Below are 27325 nucleotides of genomic sequence, written 5' to 3'. Positions count from 1 at the left end.
AAAACAATAACAAAACACATACATGAAGATTTAAAAAATGCTGATCTAGCTTAGGGGATCAAGGAATAGTTAGATTCTATATGTCTTCATTTTAATGAGATCAATTTAAAATTTTAAAAAACAGGCTTGTACTGACATATGTTTATCCCTGCTGCTCACGCTTGAAATGCTTGTGAGCATTGTATACACTGTCCATGGCAGAGAGAGAGAGACCTGAGACCGCATTCCCTCTTCACGCCTGTGTCACAAGCATGGCTTCAAGAAAGCAGCTCTTACATTTGACACTATAGCTGAGCTGCCAAGGGAGAAGCTGCTTGAACTGTTTGGTTGCAGAAGAGAGTACTTGCCACTCAAAAGCTGAAAAGGCACATGTGCTTTATTATCACAAATGTGTATTTAAAAGTCACTGTTCTCGAGGCAGGTTTGGGGATACTCCACCTCAGCTCAAATCTGTGAATTTTAGATTCTTTCACAGCAGGTGGCAGGCACATGCTCTGGACCAGTTATGTGTGGAAAAAATGGTGAAGGATAGTCCTTCTCATAAGATAATTTTTTAGAAACTGTATTAATTGAAAGGTAGCAAATTATAGTGCCGGAAGTGCTGGCTTCCATGCTGTGCTTCTGCACTTTGAGATCTTGCCTTCCTGGCTCCGTCTCCTACAGTTTTTATGATGGCAAGCTGCCTCAGTCTTTTCAGCAACTGGATGGACATGTTGTAGACCTTGATATTTTCTAGAGTCTAACAAGATCCCATTATTTTATGATTCTGCTATCAAATCTAGAGTATTTTTTCCATTGTGGGCAACACTGTATTGAGGGACACTATCTAAACAAGTGTATACTTGGGGCAGCAGACAGAATTGTGTCTGGAATGGTCTAGAAATTAGCTCGGAGAAGATGGATTTGGAAGCGGACATGATTAGCTTAGAGAAAAGAAAATTAAGACTGTCTTCAAATAATTCTATTAATGTCACATGGAAAAAAGAAGTATACTTATTCTGTTATTATAAAATATATTACTGATGTAGATCTTCTATTAAGTGCTCTAACCACAAAAGAAACCAAGGGGTGGGGACAGAAAAAAAATCTGTGGAGATGAAGGTTAAGTTTTGACATTGATAAAGATAATGGTTTCATGTATGTATACTTATGTTCAAATGTATAAGAGTATATTACACAAGTATACACCCTATACATTAATTGCCTACAACTTAAGCCTGGCGAGGTGGCACATACTTGTAACCCCAGTGAATGGGAAGGCTGAGGTAGGAGGATCACAAGTTCAAGGCCAGTCTCAACAACCTAGTGAGACCCTGTCTCATGATTAAAAAAAAAAAAATGTGTGGAGTGGATGGGCCTCAGTTGTAGCTCAGTGGTTGAGCGTCCCTGGGTTCTGTCCCCTAACCACAGATATCTATAACTTTCTGTATGCCAATCATGCCTCAATAAAGCAGTTACAGATACTGATAGATAACTGAATCCACTAAGTAGAAACTTTGGATTTCTGGCTTACTCTGTGTAGTTCTTTTCTAATAAACATAAATGTGTAGTAATAAAACAGGTAGGCTCCTGAGCTACTAGTCAGTGTAGATGTGAAACAGATAAGGTGATCGATCACCTTTCCACAAGGATGCAGAAGTTCTCACATGAATCTGATCGCGAGGATAGGAAATGAGGTGTTGGTGATGCTGCCAGGTCTGCTCAGAATGCTATCATATCACTTTGGGAAGGGGAAACCGCTGTCTTCTCTTTAAGAGCAAACAACATCCCTCCTGGAACTGTCATAACATCAGTCTCACAAGAGATCAGTGCTTTCCCCACAACACCCAGTAGTCTACGGGGTTTTATAGGAACATGCTTTTTCTTCAAATTCCTATAGATCTATAACCTGAACGCCCCACTACAGTGCCAGTTAATTATGTAGTATCTTTATTTTGTGCTCTGATTCTTCCACATATGAGTTCCAACTGTAAAATAATGAAACACGTTTTCCTGGGAGATGATGTCTGAGCTCAGTATCATTACATTTCATTTCAATCTTTTCTTCAAGTGCTTTGGATAACCTATAAAGTTAGAAGCAGAGTCTACTGTTTCCTTCTGTATCCAGGATCCCATAGCACAGCACTGAACAGAATTAAGACTTTGACTGGAAGAGCCAGTGTGACTTCCGCAGGCACCCACAGCACTAAGAGACCCAGGCTACTTACTGTGTCATGCCTCTCTGGCCTGTTGTTGGCTCTTAGGAACTTAACAAATCATTGAGTTTTCCTTTTTGAAAAAGTCACCCATCTGATGAAGAACTAGTAGCTAGGGAAGGACATTTACTCTTTCCTTCTCATCCCTGAGAAGCATTGCTCCTCTTGTTAACATGTCTGTGTCTTAAGAGTGAACTGAAGAGGCAGGTGGTCTCCTAGTAACATGTTCTATCTGTATTTGGCTGACTGTCCTATTATTAGGATATCCAGAGCCCTTCTCATCTTTCTGAACCCTATTCCAAATGAACACAGTGCATTTTATACATTTTCTCTTCTGTATGACTTGCTGGTAAGAATGAAAAAAACAAGTGATTCCTGAGTATCTGCCTTGTGCTGTGCACTGTGTGAGTCTTCTTCTTCTTCTTCTTCTCCTTCTTCTTCTTCTCCTTCTCCTTCTTCTTCTTCTCCTTCTCCTTCTTCGTGGTGGTGGTAAGGATTTAATCCTAGGCCTTGAGCATGCTAGACAAACACTGTACCACTGAGCTCCACTCAGCTCCAATCCCTGAGAGATTCTTTTATGGGCACAACTTATTATATTTTCACAGCATCTGGGCCAGGTAGGTGATGTTGCTTTTCTACTCAGGCTTGAGGGAGTGTTAAGTAACTGCCCTGTCATTTAGCTAGTAAATACAACTAAAAGATGGTGTAATTAGCAACGTCCTATTTTTCTCCTAAAGATATCTAATCCTCACTCCTCATAGCTTTGGGATAGGCCTGTCCCACCAGCTCAAGCCTACCTCTGCTCCTGCTGTGGATGGCCACAGCACGCCCAGGTTGTGGCAGGCAGCATGTCCTTCCTTTTGGCACACCTTGTTTTATCTCTGGATACTTCACTGCAGGTTGGAAAGTATTTCCTTTACATCTTTGTAGCCATGGAATGAACAACCTAACATGATTATTATTGGGGAGGTGTATGAGTTCTTAATTATGGGTTTGTGAATTAAGTTAGATATGCTTTTTATATTTACAATGGAAATGTACTGTGTCCAGAACACGATCTGGAGTCATGACACAGTGGAGTCATGACACAGGAAGAACACTCTTCAGCGCAAGACTCTAATCAGGACTGCACCACCGCCTGCTTCCATCATGCCAGAGAGTGTCAGTGTGAGTCCGTAGGCCATGGCTTTTGGACTGTTGCTGGCCCTCTCTTAGTCACTCTCTTTGGGTGTGAAGGAGTTCAGAGTGTGCCACCCCAAAATATGCCAGTTCTTTATAAGGACTATTTTGAGCTAGAGACAGTTGAGAAGAAGGAGGCACAGGACAAGCTGTCTCTGCCTCAGAGTAGAACACTAGTGACCCTGTGAAGGTGCCCCCCAGCCCTGAGTACACATCTCCCAGACCAGAAAGGTGTTAAGAGCCCTGTTGGTGGAAATGAGATGGTTCTGACAGTCTCCACGAACAGTCTGTGCAGACAGCCTCACCTGAGCAGCCCTTGTGCACGTCAGTTTCCCTGCTGTGTACAGTTTGTCACGCCAGAAGCTCAAAGTTCTTTTCCTTTGTTTGTCTTGTCACTTCTCTGCAAAATTATTGTTCTTTGTTGAGATGCTGTATAAGCTCAAGATCTAATTGCTTTTTTGAGCTGCTCGTTACTGAATCTCTCCTATCCGCACACTGCATGTATTGGACTGCTGTGGTTTTCCTCTCCTCAGACTGTCTTTGATCAGACTTATGTGGGACCCAAGGCAGAGCACCTAAAAGAACAGAGAGAAAATGGTTTTCTTCTTCTATAGGTGATTTATCCAGATTTCACATATTATCTTTGACTTGCTTTTAAACTGAACTTTCAGAATTAAATCTCTTTTATGATAGGGTAAGATAATTTGGGTATTATAAACTGGTTAATTCAGAAGAGTTTTTATTATCCCATTTTTAGACTACTTTGTAATTAATATTTTTTCCTCAGAAGTGTTCTGTGATTTAATGCTGAATCTCATCAGCAATAAATAAACTATTGGGGGCTTGGGAGAAAAAGGAATAAATACTGAGGTGAGGGTAATTGTTTAAGGGCTTCAAGAATTCCTGGAATCCATTCTTCCATTTCACTGTGAGGTTCTAAAGAGTTATTTGATGTTAACCATCATCCTGTTCTGAAAATAGGACCATTACTGAAAACTTGTGGAAATTTTAAAGGTACCTATGATGGATGTTTATGGAGCAACATTGTGAAGGGATTAGGGCCTCTGAAATTCATGACCACCTGTTATAGAACCGTTTACATAGCATTCTGTTACATGTGCCTAAATATTGTAACTACTGGTTTGCTTACTAGGTATGATAATTTAATCCAAGTATGATATAACAAACCTATAATCCCAGCTACTCAGGAGTATGGGGCAGGAGGATTGCAAGTTCAAGGCCAGCCTGGGCATCTTAGTAAGCCCCTGTCTCAAAAAAAAAAAATTGTGGGGTGGGGTGGGAGAAGGATGGGGCTACAGCTCTATGATAGACAGCTTGCCTGGCACACAGAGGCCCTGGATTCAATCCCTAGTGCTACACATACACACAAACATGTATCATATTTAATAACTACATTCAATACTTAGTCCATATAATTTTAACTTCTTTTTTGAGCACCAAGGCCAAACCATACATTTCTAAAATCATTTGATTAATCATTACTTCTTTTTACCAGAATCATTTTGTGCAAATTCTTTGTCTCTGGTTTATATAAATGTTTCTGAAAGTGTTTTGTGGGGCCTAGCTAGTCAGATCAAAAACGGCACCCCCCCTTTAAAAAGCAGATCAGAGAAAACCCTGTGAGCTAAGAAGTTGCTCTGTTCTTCCTTTGCCTTCAAACTGCTCCCTTGTTCCTAAATGTGAGATGTCTATGGCTGTGTTCCTCACCCTAATCCTGCAGCAGCAGTCTTTTCAAACAGAATCTAAAACAGAATGAAAGTGTGCAAAGTAAAAATGGAGCTGTGCTGTGTGCCACATGTGTGTGGTGTGTGCATATGTGTGTGTGGTGTGTAGTGTGAAAGGCCCAGTCTCCCAGTTCTAATAAAACCTACCCCAACCCTAGGCAGCCCATCAGAGGTTTCCTCCAAAACCTTAGGGACTTGGAATATACACACCACACACACACACACACACTATTCTAATACTTTTGACCATTGATTAATAAAATTTTTAATTTGTATGGTTTTTAGTTTTGGAAGAAATAAAAGTCTTGATGGTACTCTATCAATATCTCATTTAAGACATTTTGTTCAATAATATTTTAAATATTTTTTTAAGTTTTTATTTTTCATGAGATTTTGGAAAAAGAAAACCAAACACTAGCTGGGCTCAGTGGCACATACCTGTAATCCCAGTAGCTCGGGAGACTGAGGCAGGAGGATTGATAATTCAAGGTCATCCTCAGCAATTTAAGCAAGGCCCTAAGCAACTCAGTGAGATTCTATCTCAAAATAAAATATAAAAAAGGACTAGTGATGTGGCTTAGAGGTTAAGTACTCCTGGGTTTATTGTTCATACCAAACAAACAAACAAATAAGAAACCAAACATTATTTTGTTAATGGAGGCAATATCTGCTTTCCTATATCTCTTTAATCCTAATTCCATAATTAATCTATATCTTGCACTAAGATAAATCTGTTTCTATTTAGTTACTTGCGGATTTGTAGCTCTTTTTTGTCATAACAGAAAACTAAGACTCAGAAATAACTTGCTCTAGCCTCTTACCCCATTATTCCTTGTACCATGCTAAAAGTTGCATGAATATTCTGTTTTGGTGTTTATGAGCCCAATTACAAATTTCAGAATCAAGATGCCAAACATTAAGTACTCAATGGCTCGCATAAAGTTAAGAGACTGTCCCTAAAGGTCATCTTGTCCTTTTGCTTTTAATTGGCTACAACTTATTACTAGCATCAGAGAAATTGATATAACACTTTAGCATAAAGATTGTAAAATGTTAAACTACATTTAATTTCTGATTTTAGCAGCATTGCTGGGGAAGGATTAATTTGACCAGAGAGTATCAAAACAGTGTTTTAAACTGCTGTTGTTATTAGAGTCTATGGCATAAGAAAGTTATTTTTGCTTTGAGATTCTCAACTTTAGTAATTTCTTATATGTCTGTTCTTAATATTATATTGTAGATTTTTATATTTTATCATATTGTATGTGGAAAAATCTTGCTTTGAATTGTGGCCTGCCTTCCAGCATGCTGGAATGCTGTTGTACATCCTGGCACTGCAAAAAGTCATTATTATTGCATAAACACTTCAGCTTGAGGGTGTGTCTCTTGAATGCTGGGTCCTTGCTCTTCTGTTCATATTCTGTCATTCTACCCTAGCTGCTCTTCTGTAGATTTCAGTGATCTAACAAGGATCTGAGCTTCCCGCTTTAAACGCATGGAATGAGATCAGACTTTTATCTGTTCTCCTTGTTAGAAAGCAAGAGTGAATAGGTCAGTCTTTTAGATGGCTGGTTGTCTGATTTTTTCTGTGAACGATACACGTTAGGAGAAGCTAGTTCGTTCGTCTGTGGGTTTAAGATCCAACAGCATAAGCTGTCAGACTAACACTGATTGAAGGTAGACTGAGATGGGGAAGCGCATCTGTCCAAAGGCTCGCCATTGGCTTCTTATTACAGCATTCTCCCTTGAGACACACTCTGCATGCTCATTCACCTTCCTCCTCCTCCTCCTCCCTCCCCTTCCTTTCTTACCCCTTCATTACTGATTCACAGCAAGAGGCAGAGCAGCAGTAGCAGCAGCAGCAGTGGCAGCAGCAGCACTGCTTGTCACGAATCGAGGATTGCAATGAGCTCATCCTTTTCTCCTTGCAGCTTCACAACTGCCCTGGCTTCCTGTCCTCACACGCAGAGATAGACACACACGCTCTCTCTCTCTCTCACACACACACACACATAGCACACACATACACTGGAACGTGCCAGACCTTCCAAGCAGCTTGTCCGCTTTCACACGTGTGTCTGAACTCCTGCATCACTCTTGGCCATTTTCTTGCATTTGGTTGTTTTTGCCATTTTTTATTTAGATCAGCATTTGATTCCATTTTCATTTTTAGTCTACTTTGGGGCTCTTGCTCAGTGGATAATTTAGCCAAGATGTTTTTCTCGTGGCGACATTAGCTGACAATTCCCACCACTGACTGTTCTGTGCATCCTCCTGGGGAGACATCAGCCTGGCTCCCCTCCCACCGCAGTTCTTAAGATTGTGGATAAGAGACCCAGCTTTCTCATTCTGGATACCTACTTACTGCTCATGGAAGAAGGGGTGCCCTGCCCAGCCCCAGCTGCGAAGCTCACCCCTCCTGTCAAAAAGTCCCAGGACATGCACGACGAGAGGAGCAAGCTGGTGAATGAGTATGCGTGCCGGGTGCTGGAACTTCTGGGGATGGGGCATCGGCTGTTTGTGCCTCGGCTTCTGGCGGTGAGACTGTTTTTCACTGAACTTCATTTGTAGAGAATCTGCTGTCTTCTGTGAGAATGTATCCCTGGAGGAGGCTTGTGATCTCCTGTTTTCTTCCCCTTCTCCCCTTTCTACTGAGAAAGAAGGGCTAAGTGGCCACTGCTGTGCTGCTCCTTTGGAGCCTGGTCCATGCCACTCCTTAATTGGCTGGAGGAAACCATGGCTCTCTTCTCAGAGCCCAGGGTCACATTAGTGGCATTATCTCTATGGAAGCAAAAAAAAAAAAATTATTTTCCGAATGACTAGGCTCAGCAATAAAGCAGAATGCCCAAGTGCTTGCTATAGGCATTCTGTTATTTATGTCTTCAAAGGGTTAAATTTTACAACAGACATAGCCACACATCGAGACTTTGTGTGGCTTGCTTTCTAACCTCCCCATTTGGTTGCCAATTTGATTTTTTTTTCTCTTGGTAGGGAATTTTACGACCTAAATATCCATGGGTAGGGAATCGTAGGTTTCTCTCCTGGAATGACTGAACTGTGTGTTTGTAAAGCAGCCGAAAGCTGCCGAGTCTGTGCTGTGAGTCTGGGAAGTCAGGCTTGCTTGTTATTTGATTTCTCGAACAAGAGAAAATCATCCTTCCTCATATCCTATCAAGGGTTAAAATTAAATACCCACAATCACCGTTGCAGGGTTCTCTTTAGTGGTTTGAGAACCATACCTAGCAACTATTCTATAATGTAATTGGTCTGCGGTAGTCCTATACCATTATTTGGTAGTTGAAGGCGAATAGTTCAGGTTCGTCTCTTTTACCGAATGGAGTTTAATGCCCTTCCAGACTGTTCCCTTGTTAGGGTTCTCTCAGATCCGAGGCTCTTCAGTACAGTATTTACTTGACTGAATTTAACTCTTGCTCTCACGTATCTTCCTTCAGGATAGTTCATCTCTGCTTGTACTTGTCTTTATAGCTATATTAACTCAGTCTTCAAGGATATGTGTTAAATCGTCTTTACAGTGGAATTGCAACAGACATGTAGGTGGCCATTTATGTAAGGAATTTCCCACCCTCAAGAAAGTCTGTTGATCTTTGCCAGATGAAGTTAGATGCAATGGCCAGCATGCAATTTCAGGGACGTTATCTTTTGAGAAATATAGTTCCTTTTCCATTTAAGGAAGGAATGTTTGAAAGCCAAATACATATGTTTTGATACCTTGGTGAAATCATTACTTCCCTGAGTCACATTTTTTTATTAGTAAAGGAGAAAACTGAATAGTCATGATTCATTTTATTTCAGGGATTTTGACACTATCAAGTGCCAAGGTACATTTCAACAAATTCTCTGCATCTCTGAGGAATCAGGCTTGGTGTGATGTATTTCCATATCTTAGAGATTGCTTAACTTTGTGACTCAAGGGCTTCTACTGGTGACTTTCCAATCATCTGGTGCTGCTTCTCTTTGGCATTTAAGTTTTCAGGTTTTGAAGGAAAACATACATTGATAACTAAAATTATCTCTCATACTCAAATCTGCATTGGGTATGAATTTAACTGCCTCTAGTTTAAAAAAAAAATCAGCAATGAAATCCACAAGGAGTTGGGTTCCCAGGCTGAGGTCTTTGGGAGGTCCTCCCTAGCTGTCTGTGGCAATTGTGCCAAGTCTGGCTGCGAAATCAGGCATCTGAGGTCGCGCGTCCCTCAGGTTGTGTCAGACTCTTAATCTTCAGAGCCACTTCACTATGTGTGAAAAGCGTGTGCTGAATTGTCTGTGAGGCCCTTTGGAAATCTCTGGCCTTGTTATAGACAGTCACACGCTTTTCACAGGGTTATTGATAGAACCAGGGTAGTCAACATTTTGAGAAGTCACATGCCCTTTAATTAGCAATATTGCTGTGAATTTGGATCTGCTATCCAATGAGTAACTGCTCAAGTTTGGCATGTGTTCCAGGGGCACATAGACTTGGTCGGCCTGGTGCTGTTGTTGGTCAGTGGCCAGTCTGCACAGGGCGGTCCTAAGAGGAATCCTGCCACGTGTGGTGCTGCCCACTTTCTATCCAGTCACAAAAATAAGCACTAAAGTTTAAGACACATGTGAGCGTTTTTAGCCTTATTTTAAATGTTTCTGAGTAAAATGTGCACAAATACCTTATTTTACTTTAAATTCCCAGTAAAGTTTTTCATTATAAAACAAGTTAATATTTTTTAAAAAGAATCAAGACAACACTGTAGATTTGGACTCTGAGCTCTAATTATTGTTCCCTGATTCCCAGAGGAACCGTTCATCAGACTACTAGAACACTAGTTTGTGTAAATCCTACTTAGAAAGAGGCCCCTGACTTAATGGAAGATGCACATTTGCAGGGTTTTCTTGTTGCCCTTCAAAGCTGCAGCCAATAAAGAACACATTTCCTTTAGTAAATCAGGACAAGTACTTTGTTTTAGATATAACCACAAATCAACAATTCCTGTGTTGATTCACCAAATATTCCTTTTATCGAAATTAAAACATGGGAGAAGGAGATACAAACATCCTATATATCAGCTAGTAGTGTCTCTCTCTTCTAAAGCTCTGCTTCCAAATGACTCTCAGACCTCCAAAAATATTTTTTCTTAAATAGGAATCCTATTGGACATCATAACTGAAGGAGGAAAAAGCCATTTGGGGTAAATGTAATACAGGTGTGGAAGAGAAACACACTTACATGTTTTTTTTTAATAATCCCTTAAGAAAGTTCAAACCAACAATTTACTACCTATTAGAAGCCCTTAAGGAGAGATTTATAATCCAAGAGTAGTGAGAAGTTCAGAATAGAAGCATCTGTAGCTAACATTCAGATGTTAGAACTGTGCTTCTTAAAAAAAAAAAAAAGTTACTTTAAAATGTGAGATTTTTACGCTGAATTTTTCAGTGAGAAAAACACATTCAAAACGGTATCAGCAGTGACACGTAACAGTGCATTCTCTGTAAGTGTGTGAGATTTGGAAAAAGAAGGAAAGCTTTTACTCTGTTCATGTTCAAAATTTTGTCCTTGAACCCCTGGAATTTTTCTTTTTGTTATATACAACATAAGAAGTTATTATTGATAATTATATGTTAAAATTAATGTCGGCTATACTTTCAATACTGACACTTTGGGCACTTTCCACAGTGAGTTCAAAGGACTTCCAGGCCAAGGAGGGTTAAGAAAACATACATACACACACACACGCACACACGCACGCACATGCACATGCACACGCACATACACCCTCTAGCTGCCCAGTTAGTAGCCATTATAAGATCTCATTTTGATCATATTTCTTATGCTGTCAAATTGCATCCTAATTTTAGTTTGTAGACTTCTTAAAACATTAATTTTAGGCAGAAGTGAAAGAATAGAGAAGAGTGTCTCCCCTTTTTATCTCTATTGCTCACGACCATAAGGATTGCTTCCTGAAGAGACATTGCAACTTTTAAAAGAAGTTAAAGACCCAAACACAGAGGTTGCCATGTATACTTCTGATACCCCTCAAAATTCAAGAATTAACTTTCATCTCAAAATAATCTCTAAATATACTCCCTAATTTATATTATATAATTTTTTATTGCTGTGTAAACTTGAAGTAGAGCCTTTATGAATTTATGGAGCACATTTGTGTTGATGTCTATGGTTTGCCAGGTAGTCTGCTTAATTCATTTTACTGAGAGAAGTGCAGACAATAGTTACATTACATCTTTTCCCTCTGGGTATTTCTTCCTACCTTCTTGAAAGGAAATAAAAGTAATAGAAGATAGGGCTTGTTTAGGGTTAGGGATGTAGTTTAGGGGTAGAGTGCTTGCCTAGTACGCACAGGCCCTGGGTTCAATTCCCTGTACTAAAGAAAGAAGGAAAGGAAAGGGAACGGAAGGGAAGGGGAAAAGGGGAAAGGGAAGGGAAGGGGAAAAGGGGGAAGGGGACTTGTTTAAATGCCTTTAATTGTGAAGGTAATCTTTTATATAATTCAAATAAATGAATATTTATTTCAATATATATATATTGAAGATGCAGTTGGTAAACATGTCTCAGATTATTTGAAAGGATTTGTTCAAAAGTTTGAGGAGCAAAAAGTGGATGTTCATAGAGCCACTGATTCTCACAGGTGATTCTTTATCAGTTCTTATTTAAAACATTGAATTCTTTATTTTACAAGGAAGAAAATATGCCTTTGCTTATTCAAATATCCCTAATTCTTGTCTACATTCTCTTCTGGCTAACATTACTTAACAAATAATGTCAGGAAAGTAGTTGACTTTCATTATTTTGTTCTTCCTTATTATCCTGAAGACATTATAGAAGAACTAAGAATTTCCCAGTTGAAGAACTGTCTTTCCAGTTTACATCAGCTTTAGCCTGACAGGATTCTATGTAGTGAGTATAGATACATAAAGATAATCCAGGGGCTGGTGTTGTGGCTCAGCGGTAGTGCGCTCACCTAGCAGGCGCGAGGCCCTGGGTTCGATCCTCAGCACCACATAAAAACAAATAAAGGTATTTGTCCAACTACAACTAAAAAATAAAATTTAGAAAAAAAAATTTTAAAAAAGAGAGGTAATCCAGGAGCCAGTTTGTACAACCTCTTTTTGGTACTTGGTTTGATTCTTGAAGTCTTAGACTGCCTTTTAGGGATACCTTTTTAGAGCTTGGGCATTATAATCACAAAAATCATCTGTTAAACCTCTTTTTGTTGTCAGAAGATTAGTATCAGACAATTATAAATGTAATTATAACCATTAAGTTATCATCTCCATAGCCAGATTATTAATAATTCGTATTTGTGAAAACTGGTAGCCTGTTTTATTTTCATAGAAAGCACTGCTACTTATATTTTAGACTGCTATTATATTAGTGAACCATATATATTTAATAAATAACATTCAATATGATTCTAATTTTATTAAATATGAATACGATGTGTGTAGAAACATCAGGCAAAAAAAAGGACAAGTAATGTAAAAAAAGTTAATTGAGTTTTTTCTAGGTGGTGAGACCTTACATTAAACTTTTAAAAAAATATTTTCCTTTTAGGGGGGCCATCAATATGTAGTCAGGAAAGAAAATGTATGACCCTTCCACATAGATACACACACATGAATTATAATTAAAAAAAAAAAAGAAAATACTCTTGTTTTCTCTGTTGTGGATGCTGATCCATAGTGGGGGTTGGGTAGAGTATGGGAGGAATGGAGGAACTGAGGATAGGGCAAAGGGGAGGGAGGGGAAGGGAGGGGGCATAGGGGAAGGAAAGATGGTGGAATGAGATGGACATCATTACCCTAGGTACATGTATGAAGACATGAATGGTGTGACTCTACTTTGTGTACAACCAGAGATGTGAAAAATTGTGCTCTATATGTATACTATGAATTTAAATGCATTCTGCTGTCATGTACAACAAATTAGAATAAATAAATTTATTTTCTTTCTTTTTTGTTTTAGTTGTGGATGGACAGCATGCCTTTATTTGTTTAGCTTTTTATGCAGTGCTAAGGATAGAACCCAGTGCCTCACACATGATAGGCAAGTGCTCTGCAACTGAGCTACAGCCCCAGCCCATAAATAAATATTTTTTAAAAAGAAAATATTTTTAAAAGGGAGGGAGGGTATTTGAGTGAGACCCTGGGTTCATTTTCCAGAACTCCAAAAAAAAAAAAAAAAAGGAAAGAAAAAATATACTCAAACTACTACTTTCTAATAAGTCCTTAGTGAAGCACCCAAATATTTGCAGAGCAAGGAGAGTCTATCCTTCAATTGTAGAAGGAAAAACCTCTTAGATACAGTTGTCAGAAAAATGGAGAGTTATCCCTATAAGCTTATAATCCGCTTATGGCATTGCAAAGGCTTTTGATGTAATACTTCGTGATTATGGAAGTCTCCTAAAGGTAGGAAATTGGAGGAGACAGCCCATCAGTCTAAGAGTTGGACTGCAGGTTCTTCTAGAACCCCGTATTGTTTTGCTTACTGGCAACCTTTCTTCATTCACAGTGAAATCAGCTGTCTTGCACTCCACCAGAAGAATATGAGTTTTTACAACTTAGCCACCTTCTTTACATTAGTGATAACAGAGCACTGTTTTTCACCAGTAAAATATCAGTATTCGAGCAACACAGATAATTTAGTGAATATCATCCCTCATATTTGTTTGGTGTTCACGAAATATGCTCATATACCTTAACTTATGTCATTCTCAAATACTTGATATTAAAGACATTCCCATTTTTAAAATGGGAAAACTTGAGTAATACCACGAGTTAGCTGGAGTTGGTATTAGAATGAATTCATTCCAATATTTGCAGTCTTGTGTACCTTTATGGGGCAAGCATTTTCCAGAGACTGAGGTAGAGAATTGAGTAAGATGAAGTCTCCACAGTTGTGTACCTGAGCCTCCCTTCTTCATAGCTGTCCTCTGTCTGGGCTTAACTGCATTGGGCAAGCTGTATGCTCCAGAGCTTCACCAACACTAACAGTGTCTTCTGCTTTCCTGAGATTCAGCCTGAGGTGGACTGAGCAGCACCTCAAGCAGCATCTATGCGAACATGACTATCTGTTTCTGACTAGAGAGAGGTCTAGTCAGATACAGATAGTATCATCTTTCATCCCAGGCTTCTGCTTTTGTATGAGCTCAAAGGCCTTGGAAGTAGACCTTGGACAGTATTAGAAAATTAGGTAACCAAACCACTGCCCCCATCACACACAACATTTGGGGCATGTGTTTCCAGGAAACTAGAGGTTAGTTGCACTGAAAGTACAAGTGCCCTCAGAGACCTTTGGGTAGTCAGGAAAGGGCTCATCCTTTTCTTTCCTAAAAGCTCAATAAGCAGCCCATCTTGAATTTTCCAAACCACTTCTAGAGAACTGTCACCAGGACTGGTGTTATATGTGAAAAGGGAAGACTGGGATATGGCTGTGTCCAGTGTAACTGGTAGCTGATGTTTCCCAGTAATCCAGCAGCTCCTGTTTCAGTTAGAGGGACTCTTTCCAGTAACTGCCTTTTCCAACTAGATTAAGGTGAGTTGAGACCATGATAAACATTCTCTCCAGCACAACTTGCCGTCAAATACGAGTCTTTATGAGGAAGGAAATAAATCTTAGATGTACTGAAGTTTTATATTTTTTTCACTGTCACTGTTAGCCCAGCTGTTTTTTGTTTGTTTGTTTGTTTGTTTTGATACCGGGGATTTTGAACTCAGGGGCACTTAGTTACTGAGCCACTTCCTCAGCCCTGTTTTGTATTTTATTTAGAAACAGGGTCTCACTGAGTTGATTAGCTCCATTGCTGAGGCTGGGTTTGAACTCGAGATTCTCCTGACTCAGCCTTCTGAGCTGCTGGGATTAGAGATGTGCACCACCCCACCTGGCCCTGCTCTATTTTTTGACTACTAATTTGCTGATATAAAGGTGGGCTAACCAAGACTATGTGAAACTGCCCAAGACTATGTGCATGCCAGGTGAGCGCGTTACCACTTGAGCCACATCCCAAGGTGTTAGTTGGTGTATTATTTTATGTGTTTCTTTAAGGGCCAGAGGAGAAAGGAAGGAAAACTGGTGTATATGTACATAGTAAAAGAGAGATGAAGGTAGACTTCATTCATTCATTCTGTAACAGATTTTAATTGAGTACCTCCTCTATTTGGGGCCTTGTTCTTGTTGCTGTGGACATAACAGTGAACACGACAGGAAATGGGGGAGGAGAAAAACTTCCTTAGGGGAGAGAGAAGGGGAACAGCTATAAAATTGCAAAGTGACTTGATGAGGTGGGGGAAGAATTTAAGTCCTCGTTCATCTTACATTTGAACCCAAATCTGGATAACAAAAAGTTGCTTTCTTTGTAAAGATCTGGGAGAAAAGTATGCCAGGCAGAAGAACCAGCCAATGACCTTCAGCAATGAAGAAACTTGATGTGTGCACAGAAACTGGAAAGAAAGCCTGGGCCTTGGTCTTGAGGACAAGGAGGGAGCAGTGGTTCCAAACATGCTGGAGGGAGGGCTGGGACCACAGGAGGCCTGTGCTCCCTGGGAAGGAGTTGGACTGGGTTCTGAGCTCACTGGGAACCTTTGCCTCCAAAGAATTTTTTTTTTTTGGCAATAAGGACAGTAGATTGAGGGGAGCAAGATCAGAAAGAAGGATGTCACTGAAGTGGCTCAAGCTACGAGATGCCAGTGACTTGGACCTAGTGGTGATGACAAGAAGTTAAGCCCTGTTGTGAACAGAAATTACACGTACTATATACTGCTTTGATACAGTCTTTAATTTGAAAGGCTGTATCCTTATATTTGAAGTTAAATAAAGTTAGCAGTTTTTAAAAAACATTTTATTTAGTTGTGGTTGGACACAATACCTTTATTTTATTTATTTATTTTTGTGGTGCTGAGGATTGAACCCAGGACCCTGCATGTGTGCTAGGTGAGCAATCTGCTGCTGAGCCACATCCCCAGTCCCAAAAGTTAGCATTTTTAACTAGCATATAATTCCGTGATTTCTTTTAATTACTGATGCTTTTGACAATTAAATACTGACTCTAACTCATCTAATTTCTTTTTGGTTTACTTCTGGGTAACTATTCCTCCTAAATCTATAATATGTATCAGGGTGTTCACAAAAGGTTGTTTATAAGAACACTTATTATTTATTGCAAACGCATTACTGCAGAAAATACAACAAATATTAAAAAGAAAAACCTGTGATCCCACCAGCCAGATATACATTTTGTTTGTTCCCTTTCAGTCTTTTTTAATGCATCAATATATATATTTCCAACTGGTTATTTTTTTTTAAATTAATTTTGCAAGCAATAGTTTTTATAAAAAGTCAATAGTTGGCTTAATTTACTTCTTCTGCTGCTACTGTCATTAGTTGAAGCCATCTTCCCATTAGGCATTTCTTATGTAACTAATGGGCTTCGGTGGCATGGTCTGTGTCTTCAGTCATGTTTGTAGTCCTGTCCTTAAGATGCTCATCAAGGGAAAGTCATAGATTAGTGCAAGAGTTCTTTTTCCTTTTTTGTTTTGTTCTCAGAGCTGTAACTTAATAAACTTTGCCAGGATCCACAATTATAATCTTCAGGTAGTCTAAATCAAATATTAATTCATTAGTTAACTCAGATTGCTTCTACAAGTTATAGTGATTTTATTAGCTTATAGCAATATCCTCTAAATATTGGGAAAAGCTTCTAGAACTTTTGGAACTTTTTAGACCTTAGCTAAGAAAATATATCCAGGAAAATAGAAATTCCTTTTGTAATATATATGTCCCAAATGCAGTCTAAAATGTAATGGTAATTCTTGGTGATTTTTTTTCAGACCTCAAAGGAAGATCTTCTACAGGCTGATTTTGAAGGTGCTTTAAAGTTCTTCAGAGTTCAGCTTCCAAAGAGATACAGGGCAGAGGAAAATGCGAGAAGACTGATGGAGCAGGCTTGCAATATTAAAGTAAGACGTGAAGTTTTATATGATAAAGGTATACTTTGAATGCAAAATAACATAACAAATGATGTAAATATCATCTTCTCTATACTGCAGGGTTTTGACTATTTTTAAGGTTGTGTGTGAGCTAATTTTTCAAGACTTTTTATCCAGCCAGTATATATGTGGTTGCTGTACCTTCTAATGGTACTTAAAGTGAAAGTTGTCTGGTTCAGTTTGTAACAATAGGAAGACAAACATTTATCTTATAGGTGGGGCTCCAGAGAGTGCTGCTGTGATAGTGGTTTCCATGGCAGCAGACTTCATATTTTGCTTTTGCCATCTGTTTTAAGATTATTTAGGACAAAGCAAGAAAAGCCCACGATGCTTTCAGTTCTCTAAGGAACTTAGAAAGTTTAAGTCTTGATCTGCCCATTTCTATCTGGCGCCTGCCAAATGCCTACACATACATTGGTCCTGTCGTATGTCTGATAAAACTAAACAAATCTTCTAAGGAGTTCAAAATTGAAAACTCTATCTACAAAGTTGTGATATTAGGGCTGGGGATAGAGCTCAGTTGGCAGAGTGCTTGCTGTACCTCCACAAGGCCCTGGGTTCAATCCCCAGCACAAAAGAAAAGAAAAGGGGAAAGGGGAAAGGAAGTTGTGATATTAAAGTGAGAATGCACACTTTTAAAAGATTTGGAGCCAGTTTACCAACATTGATTCTTATACCTCTGAAATATACTAAGGGACCTTCTTACCTAAAATAAATTTGTTTGCATTCTCACTTTAATATCACAACTTTGTAGATAGAGTTTTCAATTTTGAACTCCTTAGAAGATTTGTTTAGTTTTATCAAACATACGACAGGGACCAATGTATGTGTAGGCATTTGGCAGGCGCCAGATAGAAATGGGCAGATCAAGATTTAAACTTTCTAAGTTCCTTAGAGAACTGAAAGCTTTGCCTAAATCAGGCTTTTCTTGCTTTGTCCTATATAATCTTAAACAAATGGACAGACATGTCTTATGGAACTTACATTCTTGCTTGAAAAAAATGGACACCAAATAATTAACATAATAAATGAATTTAATACTTTTGAAGTGATAAATAGTTGTGAAAAGGGGAAAGATCAGGGTTGGATTGGTGGAGTGGGGAAGGTTGTGGCTGTTCTTGGTTAGTCAGTGTTGTCCTCACTGAGAAGATGAATGAGACAGGAGATAGGGGTTACTGGTAGAGCTGCCCTGGGGAAGAATATTCTAGGCAGACACAGCTTGCCAGTACAAAGACCCTGAGGCTGGCTCAGGCCTGGTGGGTTTGAGAAATAGGAAGAAGGTCAGTGTATCTGTAGTGAAATAGATGAAATCAGAGAAGTAGAATAGGAAGTCAATGTGCTCACCAGGGGACAGAAATTGTGATTATTATAAGGACTTAGACTTTATTTTGAAATGGGGAGCCCTTGCAGAGTTTGAATGGAAGAATGATAGGCTCTGTCTGAGGTTCTCAGAGAAGCACAATGCATATTTTGTTAAGAACAGGCAGGAAAAGTAGGGAGATCAGACAGGAGGTTTTGCAGTAATCCCATTGATAGATGATGACAGATTGAATCAGAGTGATCACCCTGGAGATAGAGATGGAATGGAAATGAAGATGGTTGGCAACAGGGTGTATCTTGAAAGAAACCAACAAGATTTTATGGTGTGTTAAATGTGGATATGATAATAAAAGAACAATCAAGGCAATTCCATAATTTTTAACTGAGCAACTAAACAAAAGAGTTGCCATCAATTTATTAAACTCATCACGGAAACTGTAGTTACATGAGCTTAATAAATAATTGAGAGAGACTTCTCTTAATTACCATAACCACTATAACACTTTCATGGTGTAATGCCTTTGTTTTGAGTTTTAACCTATTTTAAAGTACATTGTAAATGTTAAAACACACACACACACACACACACACAGTTCAATGCTTTGAAAGTTAACAACTGAGCAGGGAAAAAATGTTATTTTGTCTTTTCTAATGAAACCTATATTCAAAAAGATCATTTTCCAAGTGTATCAAAAAAGACCTCTGAAGATACAAACTCCTTAAAGCCTTCAAGTGTGATGATTGATTTGGCTGGGCCACATATCTAAGCCTAAACCACATCTGTGTGTAGATTTTGGAAGTATATTCCAGTGGCCATGGTTTCTTTGATTGAATTTTGTAGGAGGTAAGTTTGAAAGTGAGCTTCAGCCACTGATTGCTTCAGAGATGCCAGGAGAAGTACTGTGAATTGGGGTGATGCTGTAGAAATCTATTGAAGTAAAACATAATTTCTAAGAATAAAAAAGTGAGAACTAAGATGTACAGGTAAGGTGAAAAGTTAAGTGTTTTCTAGGAAATCAAATACTATTGGCAAATGATTAAGAACAAAAACTCAGGCAACCAATCCAAAAATATGAAATGTATAAGGAAAGATTTTTTTCTCAATATAATTTATGAAATTTCTCAGAGAAGGTAGCTAATAGTTGACAATCCAGAAATATGAGATCTAAGAGATACAGAAACACAAAACATTAGAAAATAAGTCAAAATATGAACCCAGTAGACCATTGCAGGAAAGGAAGTATCTTGCAACCATCATGATTTATTTGGACATCACTAGATATATGTGAGTATTTTTAAAAAGGTTTAAATAAGATTTTAATAATTAAAAATCTTAAATAATTTAATAATTGTACAATGTATGAATAATGTTTTGTTGGGTTTGGGTTTTGTTTTTGTTTTTGTTTTTCTATATTATCTAAGGTGAGTGTCTATTTCTTAGCTATTTCTATTTCTTAACATCCCGTAGGTACCATTTTAATTCACAACATGATTGTAGAGTGGATGATTGTGAGGCTGATGTGACATGAAACTGTAGAAAGGCACATATTCAGGGATTGGAACATTGGCCACCACACTAAGGTTCAAACAGTTTTTTAAACCAAGACCTACATTTTGAAACTGCTTTTCATTCCAGACCTGAGCCATAGATAGGTGCACGTATACATTCATACATCCCCGGAGAGATTTACCCCTACATTGTTTGAGGCACTCTGATGCATTGTGTTTTACTGTATTGTGTTGTATTTTATTTCAAACTTCTCTCCTCATCCCAAGAAAGTCCCCAAACCAAAAAGCTAATCACAACCCACTGTACTGAATTTATAGTAGCTTATTGTTTTTTTAAAAAAACTAATATGTATCCTATATTCCACTGTTCCTACCACCTCCCCTCTCCCTATTCTGATCTACTGCAACTAATGAATCTGTGAACAGTGAGAGGTTCCAATGAATGGGGAAGGATGAGAGTCATCTCACCATCATCATAGTGGTGTGCAGTTGGAAAGTTTAGGAGATGGCAGACTTTCAGGTAGAGGCTAAGTGTTAGATAAAGCATTCTTGGACCGAGTTCTAGACCAGCCTGGGCAACTTAGCAAGACCCTGTCTTAAAATAAAAAATAAAAAGGGTGGGGGTATAGCTCAGTGGTAGAGCACCCCTGGGTTTAGTTCCCAGTACCAAAAGGGGGGGGACATTGAAATAAACAAAGATGGCAGAGGCTCTGAGTAGGGGGAATGAGGAGGGCCCTAATGGCAAAATGCTACACCTAACCTGGAATCTTCCTCTCTCACACCAAAATTGCCTTCCTCCTCCATTCCAGAAAGGTTGCTGCCAATGACACACTGTTGCTATGGTAACTACTAGCCTCAGAAAATTCTAAGCTGTGCTCCAGCTCAGTTACCTGTACACAGTGCTGAACAATTTCCAACTCTCCCAGAGTGGATGAGTACAGTTCCATCTTACCCTTCACAGTTGATGGTTTTAATGGGATAGTGCTGAATCCCTTTCAACACTTTCCTTTTTTTTCCCTTCAAGACCTCCTTCCATACTTGTAACCATGGATTTGAATTATTTGAAAATAACTTTGACTCTAGAGAAAAACTGCAAAGAACTTTGATATTTAAAGCAGTTTGCTTCTCCTTTCTTCATGCTGCTTGCTGCTTATCACTGGCCATTGTTTGGTCTGTGAACAAGGACGCTGTCTCCCAAATGGATGCTTTATTTGAATTAGCAGTGAAGCCACACAGAAGCTGCTGTTGACTCCATGCATCTAAAATGTGAACGAACCCTCATGTGCATCACTGAAAAAGTTTATTTTGATGAAAATGCACTTAGTGTTCCTTTCCCATAAAGACCTCTGTACATTGATAGCCACACTTCAGGTATTTAGACGTCATTAAGTCTAACTTCTCCAGTCTTAATCTGCTGCTGAAGAAATGTTAATTGTGCTGTAGGATTCAGTGATGTGATCATTAAGAAACTGATGATGAAGTAGTTTCTATATCAACACCTTTTCCCTTTTTCCCTTAGAGGCTTCTGTTAGTGTTCACGATCCTCAGAGTATATTAGATTTAAGAATTGTTTTTTCTCACTGAGCAAGGAACACATTAGTGTTGGATGTGCTCTGAAACAGCTGACCACAGGCGGAGAAGATTGGCTGCAGCTCCAGGTTCCCAGAACCTGGCACCCTCCACGATTAGGAAACAGCTTTTATACTGTACTGTTCCTAGCCAGCTGGAATGCACTGATCACCTTTCTTTGCTTCTTCTATTTTTTCTCTACCCTTATGCCTACTTCTTTCTGCCAGTCATTTTCTCAAGTCCATTAAAAAGAAAACGATATAGACATTTTTAAATTAACTTGATGGGTGAACTGTGTATTGTATCATAAACTGTTCTACATATGAGTCATTAGATTTTCCTTCCCTAAAGAAAAATAAGATAAATGGATGAAAAAAATGATTTTTATATGGGTTTATCTTTTATTAGAAAGTGGTAAATAGTAAAATAACATAACATAGGAATAAAGCTTTATGCCCTTATCTACATTCCAAAATTGTTGCTACATACTTTCCACACTTAATTAACACAAAAAGGAACACCAGAGTTGCTACCCCACTTAGTATTTTCTCTTTCTTCAAAAATTTTAGTGTATTCTTTTTTTTCCCCTGCACCTAATTCACCCCTAGTAGTCTTGTAAGACTTAGTAAGATTCATGGTTATGCTTTTAAATGGGAATTTTCACATTTTATACACTTTCTGATGTATTTTGACAATTATCTTTTATCCAGGTGGTATGATTTATATTTATCAGTCAGTGTTGAAGAATTAAGTTAGAGCTTCACGGTTGGGAACAGCAGTAATAAATGATTTCCCCACAACTGTTTACAGTGAGATCCACATTCCTTTGAGTTTATTTATTTATTCATACTAAGATTATATCTTAAGTATGCTTCATTGTTCATGTTTAGGAATCTGATTTAGACAAGAAATAATGTTCCTCTGTGCCCTTGTTGCTGCCTCCTGGAATGATTTACTATTGTTCTCTCAGGCAGAAATAAAAATCAATGTCAATGTCTTAGGTTTAGAACAGCTTAGGCTGGGCCATTGGACCTCCTGAGTGTTTAGAAAGGATGCTCTTCACTGCAAGAGGAGGTGACATCCTGATAAGTCTGTCATAAGTTGGAAACATCATCAAGCCAATATGGACCTGATTGCCTGGCCTGTGGGACATCAGGGCACAGCAGTGTCATACACTGCAGTATCATTGCTTATCTATTGATTGCGTGGTGACTGGGGGTGGCATTGTGACAATCTAACACATGTCAGTAACCAGGAAAAGGTCAAAATTAAAAATTCAAATTTGAAGTATGGCTTTTGCTAATGGTTATTGATTTGGTGCCCTGGTAAAATTGAAAAATCCTTGAAGTTTAACCATCCTAAGTCAGGGATTGTCTCTATTCCAAACACTTAACCACAACTATTTCAGATACCAGTGCCTCTGCTCTGAGATATGAAGGACATTTGCATTACATTTACTTAGTAATTGTTGCTATTCTCACTCCTCCAACTCTTGGATCTATGTAGCATTTAGTTAGCAAAGAACTAAACCTAATACTCTGGAGAAGCTACTTATTCTACTAGTGTGCCTTTTTCTCTCCTTTTCCTTCCCTGCTCTCCCCCAACCCCATGAAAAATTTTTGTTTAAGAATGGTGGAAAAAAACTTGTAAGTGAGCATAGCAACCAGAAAAAGATAGTGGAAATTTTAAGTTGTATTTACATATATCCAAATGTTGTTTGTTAAGCTTTCTGAGATTCCACGGAAGTGCGTACACTGAGGGAAGAATCGTATTCCTCTCTGTCATCCATGGCTGCTGTTAGCAGGCCGGGTTTTCTCCTGGCAGATTCTCTAGCTGGGGACTTTCTGTTCTCCCATCTTTGGACAGGGTGTCACTTCTTTCATCCCAAATGTCTGCCTTTTCTCTTTCCTCTGCCATAGATATTTCCTGCCCAAATCATCATATGTAATCCACAGAGTCTCTTTCAAATACTTGTTTTTGATTTTTTGATATTATAACTTAAAGGAATCTTGGAATACAGACCACATGAAGAGGCGGTGTAGTGGAAGCTCGGGAAGCTTCTGCTACCCAACTGGGCACAAGCATAACACGCTTATCAGTGTGGTCTAGCCTGTGTTTTATTCCACGACCCCTTTCCGGGGGTGGCTGCACTCTACTGGCTCTTACTACTTTTATTCCGAGAGCCAAAGCTGACATTCTCAGAGCTCCTTCCTCAACAGGCAGTGCTTTCTGTTCCTCATCAGCCCCCAGCTTCGAGGCTGTCAGTTGCCAAAGCTGCCATAACAAGGCACCACACAGCTGGGAGGCTTAAACAATGGAGGCTTTTGCCTGACTGTTCTGGACACTAATGTCTGAGAGTCAGGTTTTGGCAGAGTTGACTTTTCTGAGGCCCCTCAGCTTTCAGATGGCTACCTTGTTGTGTCCTCATGTGGTAGTCCCTGTGCCCATGAGGTCTGTGTCCTAAACTCTTTTCATAAGCGCACAGGTCAAGTCATGGCCCAACCTGATGACTCTATTTCAATTTTCTTTATCTCTTTAAAGGCCTTGTCTTCAAATAGTTATATTCTGAAGTACTGGGAAGTTAGAGCTTCAACAGGTTTATTTGGAAGGGGATTCAGCTGACCCATACCCTATTCTTCTCATGGTCGACCAGACACAAATTTTTTCTCAGTCTCCCAGAAAATGCTCTCATCTTCTGAACATAAATCTTGCATGGCAGCTCTGAGCTGTAGCTTCAACATCTGATAACACATGGGAGTTTCCTATTTTTGTCAGCATACCCAAGTTCTCTCTTTTCTCCTAAACAGATTATCTAAAATATCTTTTTTTTTTCCCACAACCACCTTGCACTTCCATCAACCCACTTAGCTGGCAAGGAATTTCCTCTGGTATGTATTTCAGCTGATTAAAAGTTCTGTTTTACCTTACATACCCTGTGCTGGTGGTCTTGTTACCTTTAAGAGCTCTGCCTTTATGTTGTCTTATACATTACATTAAACCATAGCCTCCCTTGTCCCCTTCTTTTACTAGAGACGGTGAATTGTGCGTGTAAGTCATAGCGTGACTATCATGTTCAGGGGTAGAAGATAGTCTATACTGTATTATAATAGAATGAGTATTTTAAGCAACATCATTTGAATACTATGTAATACACAGGGTCATAGTTTGTTTTCTGAAATCACTTGAATAAAACTTCTGTGTTTCTGTATGTGTGTGTGATGTTAGAGATGGAACCCGGGGCCTCGTACACACTAAACAAGCACTCTGCCTCTGAGTTTCACCCCAGCCCTGAATAACTTTTTCCTAAAATATTTTAACAAATTCTAGGGTGGCCACTGTTTAAGAATTCAAATGGCAGACATCGCCCTCCCCTCTCAAAAGAAAAATTTTGTAGATTGTCTGACATAGAAGGCTCTTGTTGGACCCTTCAGAATTCAAGTTCAGGCCCTGACTTGCTGGGCCGACTGCTTTCCCTTCTGTCCTCTCTAGTGTCCCCTATGCTCCCGCACTTGTGTTGTCTACAGGAAACCCCCTCATTGTAGCTCTCCTCAGCACAGAGAAGGCTGCAGCGCCTTCGTGTACAGTATGCCCCATGCCCCTCAGCTGGACACATACCCATTACTTCATGCCAAGATGCCATGCCCCTGTCACATCCTATCGCTCCCTCCTGGAATACTTGCCCTCTGCAGAGTTCCTGGAGAAGGTGGAGGCATGCTGGTCTGGGTTTGAATTCTGGCTGCAGTTCTTACTGAATGGGGATCCCAAGAAAGTCACAGAATCTCCACAAGTGTGAGCTCCTCCCCATGAAACGAGGTAATGCAGCTGCCCAGGGATGTTGTAAGAAGTGATTAAGTTAGGCACATCTGTGAAGCATGGCGGAATGATTTATCAAGTCCTTCTGAAGCCACATAGTCAAGCAGACTCTTATTTACACTTTAAAAGCCAGGTCAGAATAATAACAGCCTCTTTATTCTGACTCTGCAGTTCTTCCAGCAGACTACCACTGCGGGATGGTTTGTTCCTAGTAGTTTTCAGAAGCCATGCTGTTGGAATTCAAGTCTGGGATGCTCTACTTGTTAGCTCTGGCAAGTTTCTATGCTCAGTATACCTCAGTTATCTCTCTGTAAAAAGAATATGGTACTTGTAAGATGGGATTGCTATGAGGATAACAGAAGTGAGAAACTTTGTATCAAGCACTGCATAAGTGCAAGTGTTTTCTTATTATTAAAATTATTTTGAGTCATTTCCCCTGTCTATATGCCCCTCATGGGTACACTCTACCTTGCCCTCCGCAGTTGCCTTGTGCCTAATCCAACACCTAGCATATGGATGGATCAAAGACGTCCATCTACTACTCGTTTATGTATATTCAGTTAACAAATACTGTTCATAAGACATGAAGAATATTGGGTTTAAAATTTTTCTTGAAAATATTTCTGGAAAAAAATATTACAGAAAAAAAATCCTCCTACGTTACACTGAATGGTATGCCAGGTTTCTTTCTATAGAAAGGTAAAATAAAAGATGAAATTGGTTGGAATTCTACCTTTTTTTTTTTTTTTTGATACTTGAGATTGATCCGAGGGTGCTGTACCACTGAGCCACATCTTCAGCCCTTTTTATTTTGAGACAGGGGTTTCCTCAATTACTGGGGTCTTACTAAGTTGTTGAGGCTGGCCTCAAATTTACGATCCTCTTGCCTCTGCCTTGTGAGTCTCTGGGATTACAGAATGTGTCACCATGCCCAGCTGAATTCTACTTCTAAGAATGGTGTATAAACTGGCATGGTGGCACATATCTGTAATCTCAGTGACTTGGGAGACTGAAGCAGAAGCATCACAAGTTTGAGGCCAGCCTGGATGACCTAGCAAGATCCTATCTGGGAAAAAAAAAAAAGGTCTTATCATATTATGCAGCTAAATATAAATTTGTGAATTTTCCACTTTAACAGACCCATAAGAGTCTGTTAAGCCCATGAGAGGTCAGCTGTCTCACTTTGTGTTCTAGCTAACCAGATGCCCTCTCTTATCTTTACATATTTTATTTTTTGAATCATTATTTAGTGATTTTTGAATACTTAAATTTTTTCTTCAAGTTTAATTTGCATAAACTTCTTAGTTTCTAAAGTAAAAATAATTATGCCATAAGAATTGACATCAAGATGAATATGCCAATGAAAACTAGAAAGAAGATGGAAAGATTTCCCATGTTCTTGGATAGGCAGAATTAATATTGTCAAAATGGCTGTACTACCAAAAGTGCTATACAGATTTAATGCAATTCCTATTAAAATGCAAATGACATTCTTCATATAAATAGAAAAACACTTATGAAATTCATTTAGAAAAATAAGAGGCCCAGAATACACAAAGCAATCCTTAGCAAGAAAAGTGAAGCAGGAGGCATCAAAATACCAGACCTTAAATTATACTTCAGAGCTATAGTAACAAAAAATGGCAGGTTTTGGCACCAAAACAGTCATGAAGACCAAAGAAACAGAATAAAAGACACAAAGACAAACCCATACTAGACAAAGGTGCCAAAAACATAGCCTCATCAACAAATAGTGCTAGGAGAACTGGAAATCTGTATATAGCAAAAAGAAATTAAACCCCTATCTCTCATCCTGCCCAAAAACTCAACTCAAAATGGATCAAAGACTTGGGCATTAGAACAGAGACCCTGTGTCTAATAGAAGAAAAAGTAGGCCCAAATCTTCACCATGCCAGCCCAGGATCTGACTTCCTTCACGAGAAGTAAAATCAGGAATCAAACTCAAAAGCTTCTTCTCAGCAAAGGAACAATCAGCAATACGAA

General features: G+C 39.0%; 1 protein-coding gene and 1 long non-coding RNA gene across 8 annotated transcripts in view; one reads left to right on the top strand and one right to left on the bottom strand.

Moving 5' to 3' along the window:
* Rabgap1l (RAB GTPase activating protein 1 like) overlaps window positions 1–27325 on the top strand; it is a 616206-nt gene that overhangs the window by 465428 nt on the left and 123453 nt on the right. For 6 of the 7 annotated variants that reach the window (XM_046430137.2, XM_058574417.1, XM_046430139.2 and 3 more), the window contains one exon: window positions 16952–17080. In XM_046430137.2, the coding sequence (XP_046286093.1) occupies window positions 16952–17080 (129 nt within the window). Of the gene's footprint in view, window positions 1–6947; window positions 7658–16951; window positions 17081–27325 lie in introns of those variants that run through there. The other variant, XM_046430148.2, reaches the window with a different exon arrangement.
* Window positions 359–7926, bottom strand: LOC131423640 (uncharacterized). The gene is made up of 2 exons (XR_009225464.1): window positions 6931–7926; window positions 359–3949 (listed from the first exon to the last, which is right to left on the bottom strand). It is a non-coding gene; the product is annotated as an uncharacterized LOC131423640 (long non-coding RNA).

The sequence above is a fragment of the Marmota monax genome, unplaced genomic scaffold (assembly GCF_021218885.2).
Source record: "Marmota monax isolate L192 unplaced genomic scaffold, Marmota_monax_Labrador192_F-V1.1 WCK01_AAM20220418_F8-fsc00055, whole genome shotgun sequence".
NCBI classification, from domain to species: domain Eukaryota; kingdom Metazoa; phylum Chordata; class Mammalia; order Rodentia; family Sciuridae; genus Marmota; species Marmota monax.
This window is presented reverse-complemented; position numbering and strand designations above follow the sequence as displayed.